The sequence below is a fragment of the Lepidochelys kempii genome, chromosome 3 (genome assembly GCF_965140285.1).
Source record: "Lepidochelys kempii isolate rLepKem1 chromosome 3, rLepKem1.hap1, whole genome shotgun sequence".
In the NCBI taxonomy this organism is placed as follows: domain Eukaryota; kingdom Metazoa; phylum Chordata; order Testudines; family Cheloniidae; genus Lepidochelys; species Lepidochelys kempii.
In genome coordinates, this window is record NC_136382.1 from 78643808 (window position 1) to 78663603 (window position 19796).

At 39.5% G+C, this 19796-nt stretch overlaps 1 protein-coding gene across 5 annotated transcripts in view; it reads left to right on the top strand.

Moving 5' to 3' along the window:
* Positions 1 to 19796, top strand: part of GRIK2 (glutamate ionotropic receptor kainate type subunit 2) — a 612718-nt gene that overhangs the window by 412715 nt on the left and 180207 nt on the right. For all 5 annotated transcript variants that reach the window (XM_073336875.2, XM_073336874.2, XM_073336872.2 and 2 more), the window contains one exon: positions 409 to 632. In XM_073336875.2, coding sequence (XP_073192976.1) covers positions 409 to 632 — 224 coding nt within the window. The remainder of the gene's footprint in view (positions 1 to 408; positions 633 to 19796) is intronic.

Below are 19796 nucleotides of genomic sequence, written 5' to 3' on the forward strand. Positions count from 1 at the left end.
ACGTCTGGTTCTTAAGTTTATTACTATTTTTTTAAATAGCACATTTAAGAATTTATAAAGTAGAGATATGAAGTGACACTCAAAGCCAAATGGAGTTTTAAGAGAGAGATTGGAAAGAGCTAAGACACAGGTCCTCTGAAGGATATTGTATTTTGCCTCCTTTCCCTGCCACTCCTGTAATATCTCTAAATACTGCTGTGTTAATTCAGAAACACTCAGTGAAAGAGAACCAGAATTAATCATCTTCCTTACTAGAGGAAGAGGGTAGCTTTAAATTTAATCTTAATAGGTACCGGGACAGACCTCCTCAAGTGTAAAGTCAGTGTTTTGTTTAATTTGATTGCCTGCTTCTGCCTGCTGCTTCTGACTTACGGCCTGTTTCTCTTCTCTTTATATTTTTGTCAACAGAAAGCTGACCTTGCAGTTGCACCACTGGCTATTACCTATGTTCGAGAGAAGGTCATCGACTTTTCCAAACCCTTTATGACTCTCGGAATAAGTATTTTGTACCGCAAGCCCAATGGTACAAACCCGGGCGTCTTCTCCTTCCTGAATCCTCTCTCCCCTGATATCTGGATGTATATTCTGCTGGCTTACTTGGGTGTCAGTTGTGTGCTCTTTGTCATAGCCAGGTAACATGATAACTTTTGTGATTTTTTGGCAATTATTATCTTCTTTTTCTTACTAATAATTGTCAAAAGTCACAATTTTTTTATTACTTTCTTACTCTTATTTTTCACTGTGTGGTGTATAGTGGAATAATTAATTAGGTCTCTCACTGTTGATTAGAATGTAGTACACTGCCATGCTAAGCCTCCAGCATGCTGTTTATGTCACTAAACTACCAGAATGCCAGGTACCTCTCCCCTTTTATTTTCAAACTGAAAGACATTAACAATCCCTGTGAATATTTTTTTTCTTCACTCCCATGTGTTTCTGTTCAGATAGAAAATGATGATTGTATTGTGTTGGCCTGACATGGTGTGGCATTGAAGGGAAATACCCCAAGTTAAGCACTTAACTGCCCACAGCAAGATCTGTCCTTAGATGTTCAAATTGGGCTCATAATATCTTTTAAATATAAAAATTGTTAGCTCACTCAAGGTTCCTTGGCTTCTCGGGATTAAAACAACTGAATAGTTTATTTAAAATCTTGTACAGGTAAATGCACTGAGATAAAATATCTAATTTAAAATGCCAGTCTGGGATGTATTTGGAGCCATGCTTAGCTGGGCTTGTTAGGGTCAAGGGCCTCAAAGCTGCAATTATGAAATCATAAAGCAATCCAATACGTATTGCTTTCTTGCTCTTTAATTGCGTTATTGCCCATTTTCTTCAGTACAGTGTTTCTCCTCTGTTAATCTTACAGGCACTGATAACAGCTCTGGGAGATGGGCAGACACGGTGACACTGCCATGCCATTTTTCCCCCATGGGCATCCCATAACTCTGATAGGAATTTTTTTATTATTGTATTTTACCTTTTCATTGTAAAGTAATTGGAATTGACCCCAAATGCTTGCAGAACTGTAACCTTGCACTCACTTTGTAACTGTGACTCGTGCTGTGACTGCAAAAAATTGCAAAGCATTAGAGAAACCAGTAAATCCCACTTTCCTTGGATTGTTGCTGTAACATCACTTGCACCATTCCATGATATTGGCAGACATTTTAAAATCATTTAATGAATTAAAACAGTTTAATATGGATGACTTTTTGACCACCTGATTGCCTAAGTTCACCTTATAATACACTTTTTTCTGTCAATTTTTAGAACCATCCTTGTATGTTGATAACAAAATTCCCCTCAGCTTCAAATTTTTTGTGATGTTATTCTCCTGTGCATAGTGGAGTCTCCCTATCCTTTTCCCTTATGCTGGAATTGATGTAAGGGTTCCACATCTTTCTTTGATACTATCTCTTTCCTTTGGTAGAGGTTGTATCATTCCTCTGGCAGATGGAAAGGTAGTAATCCTTGAAGCTACTTACACTTCCAACTCATAAGTAATTCAGCAAGGGCACCCAGGCATACAGTTATGTAGATAACGCTCCGAAACACATGCTGCATCTTGTAGTGAAAAACTTCACTTGTGTGCCTTCATTAAAGGACAATTTTAAAGAGCCAAGGACTTACATTGGAAGTTCCTTGAAAATAGAGTAGACTTCGTGGATTTTTGATGAAGACCAAATCTCTATTTCAGAGGTGATCCTATAACAAAGATACTTCTGAAAGCACTGAATTCGATAGTATAGCAAAAATGCACAAATGGTTTATTGTGGAACACATGCTGCGTGTATTTACATGTATTTCCAAAAAAATTAACCCAAACTTTACTTTATAAGGAAATTTTTGAGCGTGGTGCACAGCCTACACACCGCTCTGAAAATATTTCCTGCTGTATCTTGTGGGAGACTTTTTCTGACCCTACAAACTATTTGTTCAATTTTTTAGAAACTTTTTTTTATTATGATATTCAGTCACCTCATATCACTCACTGAGCTGGGAGGAATGTTTATCAACAAGCAGAAGCACCCATAGTAAAGGGTTATTGCTGAACTTGTTTTCACTTGTTTTGTCATTTGGCTCTATAAAATCCTGATGTACTCAGAAGCATATCTTTCTCATAAAGCAATACAAAAATATAGAATAGAGGGTTGTGTACAGTGAGAAAGTTGTGTAAAATCTGTTTTATTTCCAAGTTTACATCAGTCTTCAGAGCTACAGATAACATTTAAGTATTTGTTAACTTGTACAATGAAATATTGATAGTGTATGCAGAAATCCAAGAAGTAGAATTAGAAAGGATACATTTTTCCCATAAAGTAGAAAGCTTTTTGTTAAAAATATGTATGTGCTAGGATTTCCAATCCAAGATTTATAGTGCCTTTATACAGAGAAACAAACTTAAATGATGATCTATCGAAGAATACTAAAGATTGTAAAATACAGACTACACAGAAGTAAAACAGCCTGTTTGTGAAAGTAATAATCTACCTGTTGTCATTATAGGGCCAGATATTATAACTGTATCGTAGTGGACTTGGATATTTCAGCAGGCACTACTAAATGTGCAGTTTCACTACAACATATAATGTAGGTGATGCACTGTGTAATGTATGGAATTCAGAAAGTTTTGTACCGTATGCATTCCAGTCATGATAGGTCATGGAACTTGAAGGCTGTATGTCCTTAAATTGATACGTTCCTTTTAGATTCCCCTCTTAAAAAAGATTTGATGATGTAGCAACCTGCAGCATAATGAATATTTGACTGCCAGTATTTAATAATAGGGTATAACTATGTTTGAAGCAGTATACTACCTGGTATATCTTTTGTGGTGAAACATATGTTTTGCAATTACAGCTCATCAGACTATTCATTGGAATTATTTTGGGGGAAGTTCAGAGGTCAGTCTAGATGATCACAATGGTCCTTTTTGGCTTTGGAATTTATGAATGTGAACCATTTATTTGTCATATTTGGCCTTTTTCATTTGTGAATTGTTTCATGAACACAGCATGATTTTATGAATGTGTTCATTATTCATAAATATCCTAATAGGTTTAATAAACAATATTAGGTCCTATGAGCTTTTGTGCGCTGTACCTCTTTGAGTTGCTATACTGGGAATTCACTATCTAACTGGTTTTAGGGGTCACTTAGACCACATGCAGTGGATTGAGTTCACTGATTGGATGGCCTAGTTTTTTAAACAGGAGGAAACTGAGGAAGTCATTGTGGAGGTTGTGTCTCTCAGGCAGAAAATAAAGGGAGAGCACTTTAGTGAAAACAACATAGTAGAGGATAAACAGGCCTAAAAAATTTATATCTTTGCCTATCCTCTTTTTCACAAGAAAGAGTATTATATTTTGCTGCATAAGTAGAATCCAGATGTAAAGAACTAGGTTATTTACTCTCTGAGTCCAAAAGAGATCAACCAGATTTACTGGCTATCTAGAAGACTTTTGCTCTCAATTTTCTCTTATCATAATTACACCAAGTGTTGGGTGTGTGCGCATGCAGGTGTTGTGTTGCATTCTGAATGGAAGGTTAGGTTGGAAAGAATATACAGGCACATCAATACTCATCTTGAAAGCTGACCTGAACTGTTTTCTGTTGGGACTGGAAATCACTTTACAGTAACTTGTGTTAGTATTCCTTAACTTTCCATAGCAGGATTTTCCTTTTCATACTCTTTGAAGCCTGCCTCCCACCTTCACTTTGCTTTGGGTTTCTCTGTCTATTTAACCAAGAAGGGGGGGGGGAGGGAGGCAGTCAATCCATCTCATACAGAAGTGTGGTTCTGCTAGCCTGCCAGATGAAAACCACAATGAGCAACTCTTCCAAATGGTCCCCAGTTTGAAACTCTACCCTCCATTTTTAACTTGTGTTTTGAATAAAAAAACACATTGACATTGTTGTAAATGTACTTCAAGGACACTGGAGCTATTCTACTTCTGTGAACTGGAAGCCCACCTGGAAATTCTGCCCTCTGTTGGCAATTGCAAAAGATTTGTAATTGTATCCAGCTATGGGTGTCTTCATTTGGCACAACTGACAGCCCATTGGATTCTACTCCTAATATCTTCTCTTCTTTGCCATTATGCTTGTGTTTTACCTTTTTGGGTTCTCAGCGAAAGGTGATCAGAATGCACTGGAAGTTGCAAAGAAAGTTACTTTACTTATATCCACTCCTCTTTGGAGTTTCACTGTGTACACAGACCCTATATTCATCGACAGAATAAATTGTGTCTTCTCAATATGACTAGTGATTCTGTGGACAGTCTTCTGGCAAGATATCTGTCTCCCTTGGGTACAAAACTGTTCAGAGCTTTCCAGTTCTAATAAGTTTTCTTTCCTGCTGTCGTCTTATTGTTTTGAACTGCAATCTCATAAGCGCTCTTCATCCATTCTTCCTATTAGTCTTTGAAGACGAAATAGTTGTTGCTCTCTTTGTTCTCTATGAAATCTTAAAAGTTATCTGGGTAGTCCTGGAGATTGCCAATACAGCAAGGAATATGAAGAATAACCAGTTTCATGCTCGGAGCTGTTATAAACATGTACTACTTTATTTAAATAGTTCTTCCAATTTGACTCTTGTTCTTCAGTTTATGTTGGTGACACTGTTAATAGTGTTCTGTTGAATTGTTCAGCGAGGTTTCATTCCACAGGGTAAGCTGTGACATGAGAGTTTTATAGCCCACAACAAGCACAAGTCTCTCAAATAATTGATTTTCAAATTCCATAACCTGTCCGTAATTGATCTCTTCAGGAAATCCAAAGGGAAGGCTAAAATCTCTGAATATTTTATCAGCAGTTTTTGTGCTTGATTTATTGGTTGTTGGGAAGGTCTTTGCAAATTTAGTGAAGTGCCTTATTATTACTAATATGTTTTCAAAGCATCACCTGTTAAGTTCTAATCATAGATGGTTATGGTTACAGGGTTAGCTGCAACTGTGACTCCTTCTCTGGCCACTCTGAGTGCAGACCACTCAGGCCTTGTGCCATTACTTCCCTAGGGTAGAAGCACACAATTTTCCCATTCCTAGACAGAGACATGGGCTGTTGTACCCTGTAAATCAACTGTGCTTATCCTTGGTATCACTGGTTTTGGTATCTGCTCTTCTTCCCTTTGGGAGCTTGTGACTAGTGGTTAATACAGTGATCAGACAGCCCTCTTAAACAAAAGTGTTGTTTAATCTTAACAATAGGAAGAAAGCATAACAAAGGAGAAAAGGGGATTTAAAACAATGAAATTTCTACATGTCTATCTTACCTAAGCCCTTCTGCCCTTAGGGAGCCTAGGAAGACCTGGCTTCTTCAGATGCCCTGCCTAGGGTCTGTCCCTCTGAACAGTTTCCTATCAACTATCTCTCCCCAATGAGAGAGAGAGAGAGAGAGAGAATCCATTTAAATCTCAGAGTCTTCTTTCTTCCTGGGTTTTTTGGCCATGTGAGTCCAAAACCAGTTTGGTAAGCTTCACAGGAGAGTTGACTCAATCTCCTCCAGACAAACATCCTTCCATTGTCTTTTAAAACGGTCCATAAAGAGTTGGTTGAGAGATGTCTTATACTGAGTCCTTATCTTGTTTCCTGCTTGTTTGTTCCAGCAGGCTGCTATTAAGCTAAACCGGTGCAGTCATGCAGTGAATATCCCAATAACCACATCACATACTGTGCTCATACCTTATTACAGATCAGCTGCATGTCCTTCACATAGGATTCCTTTGCATTCCTTTAGTGCAAATAAGATGGAAGAGCAGTGGTGGTAAAGTGCTGTAAGGGGCCTTTTTTTTTCTGAATGTTAGGTTTTTTCTAATTAACACCCTGAAAAAAAACATTGCTTCTATAAACTGAATCTGTTCATGGCCAGTAGAATCTCTCTGGAGCTTTTTTTTTTTTATCTAAAGTGGTAAAATAATGGCTTATGTAGTTCTGATAACACAAGTAATTTTCTGGGTGCTACCTATCTATACAGGAATTCTTTCTTATTTTCTCATTCTTTTATCAGGAGTCTTGCCATCTCTGTTCTCCTGATCTGTTGATTTTTGCCTTTGACCTTGGGGTGGGGTTCTTAACCTGTTTCTTTTAAGCTGCTCTTGGCTAATGGGAGATCAATAATAATATGGTGGAGTGAGAGATATCTGCCCCTCCAGCCCCTTACACTGCTCGTGTATATCAGACACGAGGATGTTATCCCACGAGTCCTCAGGGGTTCAATGCACCATATATTCCTTCATATTCAGGGGCGTCTAGAAAAGGAAACTGCATCAACATAGGCCTGGAAAAGCCTATCTCCGATAACAAAACTAGAAGATTTCAATTATGTTATCTTATAGCATTTAGTTTTGCTGCTGCTATGACAAGTGTGAGGACTTCCCCCTACCCCACCCACTATAAGTAGTGGCATATAATACAATAGGCACTGATCCAGCAATGTACTTAATCATGTGCTTAAACATAAAAACCCATGAGTAGTCCCATTGACTTCACTCAGACTACTCACATGTCCCTAGATAATCAGTAACAGCTATTTCAAAGCCAGGATTTTAACTTGAAATCAAGCAGTAGTTTTTGACTGAGGCCATTGCTTACAGTTTATCTTCTTCCCAAGGATACCATATTGCTCCTAGCCCTTCATTTGAAGCCTCAATGTTCAAAAGAAATGATTGTTGAGACTGAGGAGAGACTAGCAGGAGAGATAGGAGTTGATAAACCATTCACCAGCCTCCAAAATGTTTTGGTGGTTGTGGGTTCTCTCTTCAGTGGACTTTCTGAGCAGGAATTAGTGGCAAGACTGTCTTTTCCTTCTCTTCTGTTTCTTTTCCAGCTCACTAGTTCCTCTTATGGGCTCATATAAGGTATTAGCAATATGAACAAAAAATCTCTAGTTATCCTATGAAAAAGTGTTCCAGAAAGTCCATTAGCTTTTGTACATTTTAGAGTGTTTTGGTTTCTCTTGCTTCAAACTTTGAATGGCAATCAGTTTGTGAAAGTTTCACACTTTGATATCGGTTACTTTAAAAGAAAATTACCATATATATGAGATTAATGTAAAAAGGTCATATTTACTAGTTTTTATTATACATCATTGATTTGCAATTTCTTAAGCAGTTTCCTTACATGTTGGCCGAACATTTGCTATTCACCATGGTGTTACAAGTGTGGTCAGCTTCTGGGCATCATCATTCATGAAAGCTAGGGGATAGGATTTAACTAGATCAAGTACAGTAAAGCATTCTCTTCACTCTAAGTCATCCAGTATTTCTTGGAAATCTAGGTAGTGTGTCTGTCTACTAGCAGTTTTCTCTGATCAGTATAAAGACTCAATATTCCATCCTTTTAGCCAAACCAGAAAGGATACTGGGAACAATATGGGTTTCATTAATTCCTCAACTATATGGACAGAGGACAATAGTATCAAGATGGCTCCCAGATACCTGGAAAGACTTTAAATTGAGAGGGGAGTCTGAGAGAGCCAGTCAGCTCCCCTAATCTCCCCCCACCCCGGCTAGCAAATGGGAGGCAGAGAAGTCCCTCCCTCTCTCCCCCATCTACACTCCCATGTGATCTTTGAGGCACAAGAAGGGGCTCAGCTCCCACATATCTGGGCTTAATCACTCCTCGTTCCCCTCCCAGGAGTTGGCCATCCCCATGCTGGCCTAAGCAAATTCCTTCCCCACCCCCACCTCCAATATGGAGATGGGCACTGCTCTAAGAATAGAGCTGTAGGGCTGGTGGTGAACTGGCGTGATAACTGCTAATTTTGAGATAAAGTTCTCCACCTATGCTTTGTACATATGAATGCAGACTGGAAATTGTTTCTTTCACACCCTTTGTTCAGAACAGAGTAAACAATCACAAACTTCTCCGTGACTCATTACATAGCAGCAATGGAAATTGGACCTCACCTTACATCCCAAAGGATGTACGGTGGATGGCCAAACTGAATCATCAGTCCATTTTTAGCAATCTTAGTCCCATTCACCACCTTCACATCAAAATTTCCCTCCATTCCCAGAAGTATGTAAAATTGTCACAGATGAGCAGAAAGTGTGTGCCTTTTGATCCAGTATTATATTTATTTGTGCACCTGTATGCCATAATATACCTGTCTTTACTTTATCTAAGTATCATTCAAGTAGGCAGTCACCTGTAATCAGCTGGGTAGTCCATTCCTGGTTTCAAGACTGTTTTTGTTTTGTTTTTTTTTCTTTTTGAGGCCCTGTTATTCATGAGTACTAACATTTCCCTCCTAACAATAGTGTTGGTGGAAGGTGTCAACTAATCTTGTGTTGTGATCGTTTTTGTGGTGTAGTATCTCTGGTTTTGATCTCTCATTTTGCATCTTGTTGCAGAGTGTGTTTCACTGCCACAAAGATACCAGTTGCAGTGATTTTCAGGATCTCTTTGATTACAGAAATAATGATCTCAGGATCCAAAGCCCCTCCCAGCAATCCCTTTACTGAGGATCCTGCGATTGAACCGTCTTAACTAATACAGCCTCCTGAGTCGCAATCTGGTGAATGACATGGTTGTGTTGCTTTGGTCTTTGAAATAGTGAGTTTGTTTTAATGCCTGCTTCCATTTTCTGAGTTTATGTCTGGCTAACGATTAATCTGGCTCTGTGCCTCACTGTGCTTAACAGCATTCATTTTCAATGCAGGGACTCTGCCTGAGTAACCATTCATACAACTTGCAAGAGTTTCGTAATTGTGTGTGAGCATTTAGTCCCAGGCATATGGTAGGGGCTGCTGGAGAATGTTATATTAAGTGTCCCATCATTCCTATATACACATGTGTAAATGTCATATTATCTAAGTATTTGAATGTAATGGTCTCCAGTTTTCTGTCACTTTGCTGCAGCTAGGTTACTACAAAAAACGGTCTGTACATACCATGAAATTCACTTTGGCAGTATATTATCATTCACAACAATCAAATTTTTCGCAATAGTTTCATAATTGTCTATATTTGATTGTGTTTAGTTGTAAAAGGTATAGTCCTCATATTCTTTGTTTCATTTGATTAATGGCCTTGATATCCTTCCTCTGGCTGGGGTTGTGGGGGGGGGGGGGGGGACTGCAGTGTTAAATGTGCTATCATCCCCCCTTCCCACAGCAATATTTCCTGTTTATCTTTGTTAGGTGGTGACAGAATCTGAGAGGCTATCACCAAAATATAATAACCATATCTGCATACACATTCCCTATTGGGAAAGGTGTAGTCAGGTCTGAAAAGTAGTGTCTGTACTAGTTCTCTGCCTTAGTTTGGGGAAAGGTTTGCAAATTCTGCCCTTTTGCAAATGACCCAGGCACATTTGCAACTTCTATTAGTCATCAGCACATGCAATAAGCAAGAGCAGTACGCAGAATACTGGTGTGAAAGAGGAGTGAAGTGTGCTTAAAAAGAAACATTTAGGGTTCAATGAGAAAACACTGGACAGTCCTGACATTGACACTGTAAGTCTTCTGCTAGAGTCAGACCACAGCAATCTTTGAATTGACGATGGGGGAAAGAAGGAAGCCACGGTGTAAGGATAGCCTTTCCAGTTTGGTGAATGTTGTTCTTAGGCAGTCATAGGAGGAGGGAACCTCTGCAGATGACTCAGTTTATTTTTCCAATGGGGAGATGATGACAGTAACCAAGCTAGGATAGTGCTCCTTAGGAAAACCAGCATAGGAGTTTTTTTTTTTTCTGTGCTGTGCCCTAGCACACATAATACTAGTGGAAAAATGCATAGCACTCTCTCCATCATGTAGTATTTAAACCTTTTTTCCTGCAGTGTTGCAAAACAAAGTATGACCTGTAACGTGGGGAAGGATGGAGACTACTCTACTAGCGGAACAAGAGAGATCACAGAGAGCAATAAGAGTGCTAGGGAGTCCTATGATGCTCACAGAAGAGCTCCACGTAGGCAATAACCATCATTGCACAACACAAAATACAGCATCTGTTAAAGCGAAAATCTGAAATGATGAGTGTTGACTACTTTTCCATTGACATGAGGCTGCTTGCCTGAGGTATCCGATGGTCAAGTCCACACTTGACTATCACCAGTTGAGTACCTTACCTATGCAAAATCAAGCAAACCCAACGATGGATAGTCATGTAAATGCTCGGGGGGGGGGGGAGGCGCTTCATCGCTCATGTGAAGGAAACTTTTCCTTGTTAACATATCCCATTTTATCAGGGCAAGTGCAGCCTTATTTGAGACAGGGCAATGCCATAAATACCTTTCAAATGTCTGCAGGAGATATCCAATGCTGCAACATCCCAGGCCTTGCCAAGAGAAATGACAAGGGATAAAAATACTGTCAGGTCACCTCCGTTCCTATTGTGGAATATTAGCTGTGCTGCAGAGATGCAGGTTCCTGATGTGAAAATAAGGGATTCTGAAAGATAATGGCTTACTATTTTTAACCCACCTGTCCAAAAAGAAAAAAAAAAATGAGCCAGAACATTGCCAAGCCATGAATGCTTCAGTAGGGCACATCCTTAAAAGTTACAAGGTCAAACCATGGTTACATGGCTAACCTGCTAGTTACACTTCCATTACTACACATTGTCTCAGCCTTAGCAACATTATCCATGTCAATCTATGGGCTTGCTTTAGTTCTGTAGTGAATGAAAGAAAACCAAATTAAGGCCACTTTATTTCTAAATGAGTGTTTACACAGGGGTCTCAAAATTGGGTGCCTAGGCAACAAAATGGCAAATGAAATTCAATGCTGATAAATGCAAAGTAATGCACACTGGAAAACATAATCCCAACTATACCTATACAATGATGGGGTCTAAATTAGCTGTTACCACTTAAGAGAGAGATCTTGGAATCATTGTGGATAGTTCTCTGAAAATGTCCACTCAATGTGCAGTGGCAGTCAAAAAAGCAAACAGAATGTTGGGAATCATTAAGAAAGGGATAGATAATAAGACAGAAATTATCATATTGCCTCTATATAAATCCATGGTACACCCACATCTTGAATACTGCATGCAAATGTGGTCTGCCCATCTCAAAAAAGATATATTGGACTTGGAAAAGGTTCAGAAAAGGGCAATAAAAATTATTAGGGGTATGGAACAGCTGCTGTATGAGGAGAGATGAATAAGACTCAGACTTTTCAGCTCGGAAAAGAGATGACTAAGGGTATGATAGAGGTCTATAAAATCAAGTGTGAAGAAAGTAAATAAGGAAGTGTTATTTACTCCATCTCATAACACAAGAACTAGGGGCCACCAAATGAAATTAATAGGCAGCAGATTTAAAACAAACAAAAGGAAGTATTTTTTTCACACAATGCCCAGTCAACCTGTGGAACTCCTTGCCAGAGGATGTTGTGAAGGCCAAGACTATAACAGGGTAAAAAAAAAGAAATAGATAAATTCATGGAGGATAGGTCCATCAATGGCTTTTAGCCAGAATGGGCAGGGATGGTGTCCCTATCCTCTGTTTGCCAAAAGCTGGGAGTGGGCAACAGGGGATGGATCCCTTGATGATTATGTGTTCTGTTCATTCCCTCTGGATCACCTGGCATTGTCCGCTGTCAGAAGACAGCATACTGGGCTAGATGGACCTTTGGTCTGACCCAGGATGGCCGTTTTTATGTTTAATGCAGTTGAAATAATCCACTTTAAATTCACATCTTTAGTTAATTTAGAGTAATTTTCTTGAGTGTCCCCACATAGGCAAGCACTAATTCACCAGCACACCCCTAGTTCATATGTGGATATGACAAGCAGTATATAGAAAATAGTTTTGAATAAATTGCATGTTGTCATAGAAGAATATTTGACAGACACTTCTCTCTCTTGACTTTATTGCCTTTCATATGTTTTGGCTGTGTGTGACAACTATTTCCCACATGTATCCTGTATGGCACACTGTCTTGACATAAAGGTAGTAAAGGACTTCCTCAACAGAGATGTGAAAGCCGCCACTATACTTGGCATTGATGAAAGATGCATATCCATTTCTTCTGGTCTTATATGGTGCATAGAGTTCCAAAACTTCCCTACAACCAGCTGAAGCAGTGGTGTGATGAATTCCACCTCCATAGGTTGATTGACACATTTCTAGGGTTTATACGTGCTCAGCATCAGAGAACCCTAGAAATACAGTAGTCTGTACTTTGTTTAATTGGACTAGCCTCTTTTCAGGACTTTATTAGCCATCTTTAGCTTTCTGATGTCACAATGTTCACCCGTGAAGAAGTTGTTTGTGTTATTAAGGTCATTCCATTGATCTGACCTTTGGAATAAAAATAACCTCTAGAGTTGAGTAGTGTGAGGCCGGGGTGGGGACAGGGCAGGACAATCACCACAAGATCAAGAAGAAGAAAAATGGTTCAAGAACTGACAGATACCAGCCATGTAAAGTGACAAACACATGAGCCTTATGTGGAGCTACAAATGTATCCTGTTTTTTGTTGTTGTTGTTTTTATCCTGCCTTGATGGAAAGACAGACATAAATCCTTGGAAGCAAAGAGTGAATAATACATTGTGCAAAATCCTGATCAAAATAGCAAGCAGCAGCAGCTTCCTTTCTTAGACAGAAGAGCAGAAGCTACATGAAAGAAGTTGAGACTGGGAGATATTCTCGTAGGACAACCTTGAGTATTTTTAGATTGTAGGCATTGCTCCTTGTTTTCTGGATTCATATGAACTTAGGACTGCTTGGATAATTGATGGATAGCAAAAGGAGTCTGCCTTTCTTTCTGCTAGTACAGACCCTTGAAACTAACTTTATTAGATCACCAGTGAAAATAGCATCTTATGCTTCTTTTCTCAGTAAAAAGTAATTGTGCATAGCCAAGTGGCCAAATACATGCAATGTGTATCTTGTCTGAATGAGACAGTCCTATTGTTTACAATAAAATAGCAGTTTGCTTTGACCTCACTGCTGGAAACCACATTAGTACCTTCACCAGCCAAGTACACATTAAAAAGAAACTTCCTAAATTTCTCTTTCCAGTCATTACCCGTAAGCATGATGTAATTTTATATCAGTTTTACCATGAGTTTAATTTAAAAATAGCAACATCAGAGATCTATTTTTTAAAAATTGGGAAAAAAAAAAAACCCAAGATGTGTCCATTGATTGTGTCAACTCAAAGACCTGGAGAAAGAAGTCAGATTCAGCCAATGACAGGATGGAATTCAGTAGAGGCAGAAAGATCCTGCTGTCTTACACCAGGAGTGATAAACATTTCCCTTCTGATTCACCAGGACAATCCTACTGATAAACAGCGGGTGCAGTAGTATTCATCTTTTTGACTCAGCCCCATTAGCAACATGACCACCTTACTATCTATAGACAGCAGTTTTCAACTCATGAGTTGAAATAACCCACTTTAAGGACTTAGAGCAGGAGGAGTCAGCAAAGCATCATGTAGCCTACATTCAGCCTCTGTGGCATCATTCAGATAGTTCTGAAGTGACTCAGAAGGAAGAAGATAGTAGTTAACTTTCCAGTGCTGCTACTGAAGCAGTTGTCTCTGGCTTTCCTTCAGAAGACTCAGTTCACTCACTCTCACTCAGAGCTGGTCTTCACTACGGAGCTAAATCGGCGCTGCTGTAATCAATGCAGCTGCATCGATTTAGCGGGTCTAGTTAAAATGATTTTTGTTTGATTAAAAAGTTCTGTAGAGGTTCTTTAGATTTTGTTTATCAATAGTATTATGAATTTTAGCATGGTGAATTATTACACGTGTGGCACCAGTATTGAACAGATAGTCCCTAGTCCTGTAAAGTCATAAGCACATACATAAAGCTCATCCCAGATTCTGAAAGTCCTAGAGGTGGTGGAGTTACTGTTGTGATCAGTTACATAATTCCACTGCCCAGAGAGTGGAACATACCATATGGGGCTGCTATCATCTTAAGTCTCCCAGCCCCCTTTCCAGTTCCCTGTTTCCCCATGGAATGCAGCAGAACTTCTGCATTGTAATCATGGAGGAGATAGTGGTAGGCAGAAGGAATTCACTTTGTAGATAATTTCCCTTTCCATCCCCTCATACTCTACAAAATCAGGGCATTCGGCTCCTCAATGTGATTAATAAACATGGAGTAGTATATGGCTCCCAAATCTTTAGCAGAGACTTCAGCATCCTTGTCTACAGTAAATATTACGCACACTTCTATTTATTTTGCTTGGAATCATAAGATATTGTTTCTGTAGCACAGTGTCCTCCATCACCATTTTGCAAGACCATCTTCAGCCAGCTGAAACTACAGTAGTTTCTTTGATGAGAGCCTTATTACTTTCTGGAGCAAAATTTGTTTTTCTTTGGCTATGAATGGTAGTGGGGAAGGTCTAGTTTATTATATGATCTGGGCTCAAAGATTCTAGTAAAGAAATTCTGTGCAAACCTTTGAAAATTCTGGTTTTGTGGCTGACACAATGTAAGCGATGAGTCCTGTCCAAAAGAAAAATGGGAGCAGTTAACAGAAATTTCTACATTGCATTGTTTCACTGTGCTTATGGAGCATGGCAAAGATAATGTTAAGCCACCAAAACAGCTGAAAAGGGGATTTCTAATTAGTCATATTTATCCTTTACATAATTCTGTCTTTCCTCTTTCTTCTAAACAGGCATCTTAGTGTAGAGGCTTGTCAAAATCCTGGTCAGGGCGCCCTTCATTTACTGTTAATAAGAGGAATTTTCACATTGCTTCAAATGTAACTTTTAATTAGATAAAGTTGTTGATGTTGATATCAAAGGCTTCTGTGTGGAAGAGATCTAAAACCTTTTGCCTTTTGTTCCATCAGAGAGCCCAATTCTGCTTGCAGATAAGCCTCATTAAAGTCGGTGGGAATTGCATATGCAGACTGCAACTGATTTGCCATAACTTTCACCTTCTGCAGTCATTTGCACTTGGTAATCAACTAGAATGGTAATATGTTGTGTCCACTGGTGTAAATAACTACAACAGGTATAAGACAGTGGAGATTCAGGCCTACTGATTCTGAGAACCTAATTGGGCTCCCAGTGATGATGGAATATCAGGGTTGGAAGGGACCTCAGGAGGTCATCTGGTCCACCCCCCTGCTCAAAGCAGGACCAATCCCCAACTAAATCATCCCAGCCAGGGCTTTGTCAAGCCTGACCTTGAAAGCCTCTAGGGAAGGAAATTCCACCACCTCCCTAGATGATCTTGTAACACATTTTTATTTTCAAGATGTAGATGTTATTTAACATTCATATTGTGGTAACTCAAAAGACAACCTGGTTTGGGCCTCATTTTGCCACAGTGGTGCTGGAACTAGGGATACTGCCACACCTTCTGGCTTGAAGTAGTAATAACAGACACCAAATAGATGGTTTCCATCATCAGTGCCCCACTGTAAAAATTGTTCTAGCACCCATTTTGCTATGCATGTTAAAAACACAAAGTAAATGACAGTCTCTGTCCCCCCACACCAAAGAGTTTACATCTAAACAACAAGAAACATGTTGATTAGATGAACAATCTGGCCAGAGTAGGGGGAAAAACAGGCTCACAAAAATAGGATATGTGCACTTCTTACTCCATCAGGATAGGCAATCACAGCTCTCAACCTGCCTCACCATGATCAGACCACAGTTTTCTGCATGCATTGCAGAACAAAGGAGCTTTGCAGAGGGACTGGAAAGAGGAGAGATTTATAGAGGTAGCTTTATAGATTTTGGCTGGGAGCTTTTACCACACATAAGGAGGGCTGGCATGGGGTTCATTCACCATTGGGTGCCTCTTTGTGGTTAGGTCTGGAGATTGGCTCTGCTCACATCTGATACCCCCTCACCCCCACTTTCAACATACTGTTCACACCTCCTTGCTTGCCAGGACTTGCAATGCGTCCCCTTTGTAACTTAACCCTCCAGCCAGGTCACTATATTCCTCCCCTTCTGGGGTATCAGAGTTCCACAGGGTCAAATGTCCACCTGCCATTCCACACAGTCTTCCAGTCCAGGCCCCATGCCACTTTTCCAGAGGCTGGTAGGGCTACCCAGCCCCCACCACTCCAGGTTCCAACCCAGGGACCCTATGTCTAGCAACTCCAGTCTGCTTTTCCCCAGCCCCTGTTGCTAGTTCCCTGCTGTATCTTCTGGTCCCCTCCTCTGGGCTTACCAGCCCAAACTCCCTCCTCCTAGGAAGTAACTGTAGAGCACTCCTGTCTTTGGTTTCTTGCCAGACTCTCTAGCCCAAAGCACAGCTCCCTTCTCCTTACAGACTACTTCCCATACCACCCTTTTCTGGCCTCAGTTTGTTGGGTATGTGCTAGCTCAGCCTGCCCCTCCTCAGATGGACTTCATCAATTAGGCTTTCAGGCCTTGCCTCTCCCCCAGGTGCTCTGTATCAGGTTAATTACCATAACAACCTACTCTGCCTTGTGTGGTGTGGACACCTCCTCACAGGTGCCATTGAAGAAAGTGCAAAGGTGCTTGTGGAAGAAGCAGGCTATTGAGGCTAGCATATTTGATGGAGTGAAGGTGATGTCAATCTAGTGATAAGATATTTGAGCAAATAGTTAAAGTGGAGATAAATTGTGAAAGGCTTGGAAGATATGGACAAGAAGTTTATACGTGCAGTGAAATAAGAAGAGCCAGGGTAGGTACTAAAGGAGGGGGATGAGAGAGTCAGAATGGTAAATCAGGCAAATGAGTTAAGAAGCAGTATTTTGAATGGCTTTCAGTAAGAGTGAGATTACAGGTATTGAGGCCAGAGAGAAAGAATCAAGTCATGAGATGATATGGGCCCAGACAAGAGTTTTGCCAGTGTGGACAGAGAGAAGAAGTTAGATCTTGCAGATGTTGTGCAGGAAAAAGCAAGTTTTAGACATATTCTGCATGATGGGGCAAAAGGTAGGGTTGAGTCAAAGATAAAGCCAAGGTAATGGGCTAGAGGGATAGTGCCACCATTTCTTTTGTCAACCATGATAAAGGCAGATGGGAAAGATCAGGAGCTCACTTTATGGAAGAGAATGGATTTCTATACATGTCAGCCAGATGTTAGTTTCTTAAGCAGTTTGAACCTAATCTTGAGAGCAGACAAGCAGTTGCTCATCTTGAAATAAAAGAAAGTTGCATGTGCTCTGTCCCACGCGTATTTAGGTCCCAGTTCAACAAAGCACCTCAACACATGCACATATATAGTCCCACTGACTTCATTGAGACTACTTATGCATGTAAAGTTAAATACATGCTTAAGTACTTTATTGACTCAGTGTCTTTCCTCAAATTAAAAACGCACATTCAAAAGACAATGTGAGTTGTTGAAATCTCCATAAACATATTGACTATGCTGTGATGGGACAATACTGAGAAGAATAACAGAATGATGAAAAATGTTGGGACAATTTAGCAATCCAATAGCAATCTAGAATTAGAGCCGAGATGGTAGGCCTATAGTGCTCCCACTGAGCTCGGCGGCAAACCTTTCAGTGTCTTTGGTAGGAGCAGATTGGGCCTGAAGGTACTCTCCTGAAATATTTCTGATAGGTTTGGTAAAGAGTTTTGTTTGTTTTACTGTTGGCAATATTTCAATCAGATATTTTGTGATAGTTTTGCTGTAGAGAAGGAGGAAATGCAGGTCATGAGCAATTAATTGATATATAAACATATCTCCTTAGATTCCAGATGGACTTTCACAAGTATGTGTTAGGGGCCCATAACTCCCTTAATACCATCTGGGGTTGAACTCCCTTAATACCATCTGAAGTCAATAGGAGTCAAGAGTGCTCCCACACCTGGGAGAACTTGACCTTCATCATGTTTCTTAGTAGATTTAATCTATCAAAAATCCTGTTTAAATTTTCCTCCAAAATTGAAGGCCTCAATTGATTGAGGTACCAAAAAACCTTATTTTAAGTATGTGAATTGTCCCAGTGAAGCCAATGGGACTAATCCCATGCTTGAAATTAAGTATGTGCTTGGGTACCCTACTGAACTGGAGCCATGATACAATTAAAGAGAGAGATGTTGTCACATAATGCTCTGTGTACTCAGGAAAAATCTTGAGGTCTTTTCTCAGGCCAAACTCCTACTGGCTTCACTGGGGCTTTGCCTGAATAAGCATTTTGTAAAAGTGGAGTAAGAAGCTGAGGATTTGGTCCAGTAATATGGACATGATTTTGAAAGGTGCTATATACAAAGAACAGCTCTTAGGATGTTATTTTGAAATGACATGACTATTTTTCTTAGTATCAGAATTCCACAAAAGTATTAGAAAAGGATTCACTAAATTTAAATAAAATGCTCAAAATGTTAGAAAATTTGAATATGTTTTTTGGCAAAACTCATGAAAGTGAATGCCACCATTTAAACCACTGGTTTAATTTTCTGAATGAAATCTCAATTGCTTGATTTTGTTGTTTAAAATGCATTCTGCTTTCAGATTTGTAAATGCTTGAGAGAAAACACTGCACTCTTTTTGAACATGGTATTCTGATGGTTTAGTGAGGTTACAAAGACCGTGTCTAAAGTGCCTGCATTAACAGCTCTCATCTTGGCTTCTGACTACACTGCAATTGTTTTTATATTCCTGTCACTATGATGTGTGACATTTAATGTACAGTGAAGGGCAACAATGAATTATTATGCACTCTAAAATGGATAACTGTTTTGCTGGGATGCTCAATGTTAAACTGCTGTCGAGTATGTTGTTGTCATGTTGGAATGAAAAGCCAATTTTGTTGTAAGCCCTTAGAATGAACTTGCCCCACCTTATACTCAGAAATCCATACCCTTTTTGCATTTCAAAATATAATTTCACGATTTATGTTTTAGTCTGAATAATACTTCATTATGTGTAATTAACAGTTCTTCTGCAATTATAAACTTCCTTTCCCAGCTTCCTATAAAAAATTTAGACTGAACTCTAGAAGTTGTGCAGAGTGTTTCAGTTCTATACTGAATACGCAGTTTCTTTTCTCATGATCCCTTTTTGTCACTTTTTAAGTAGAAATACTGATTTGCTTATTAAATTAATCATTATTTAGTATTACTAAGTAGGGCAAGTATCGTTGCAGCATATTATTGATTCAGTTATTCTCTGAACTTTGGGCTTAGCTTAGTTTGTTGAAAACTGCACGTTGGGCCCAACTTTGTAAAGTCTTATAATCAGTGGTGCCTATGAACATTCATTCACAGCCCCAGAATATCATTTTATTTTTAGAAGGCCTAACTGTGATTAAGGATATAATCTGGTTTGCAAGGAACAATATATTCTGATAAATTGTACTACCAGTGCATTGCACTGTCAAACACCAACTCACCACTTCATCCCAAAAATGTCAATTTGGGTAATATGGAA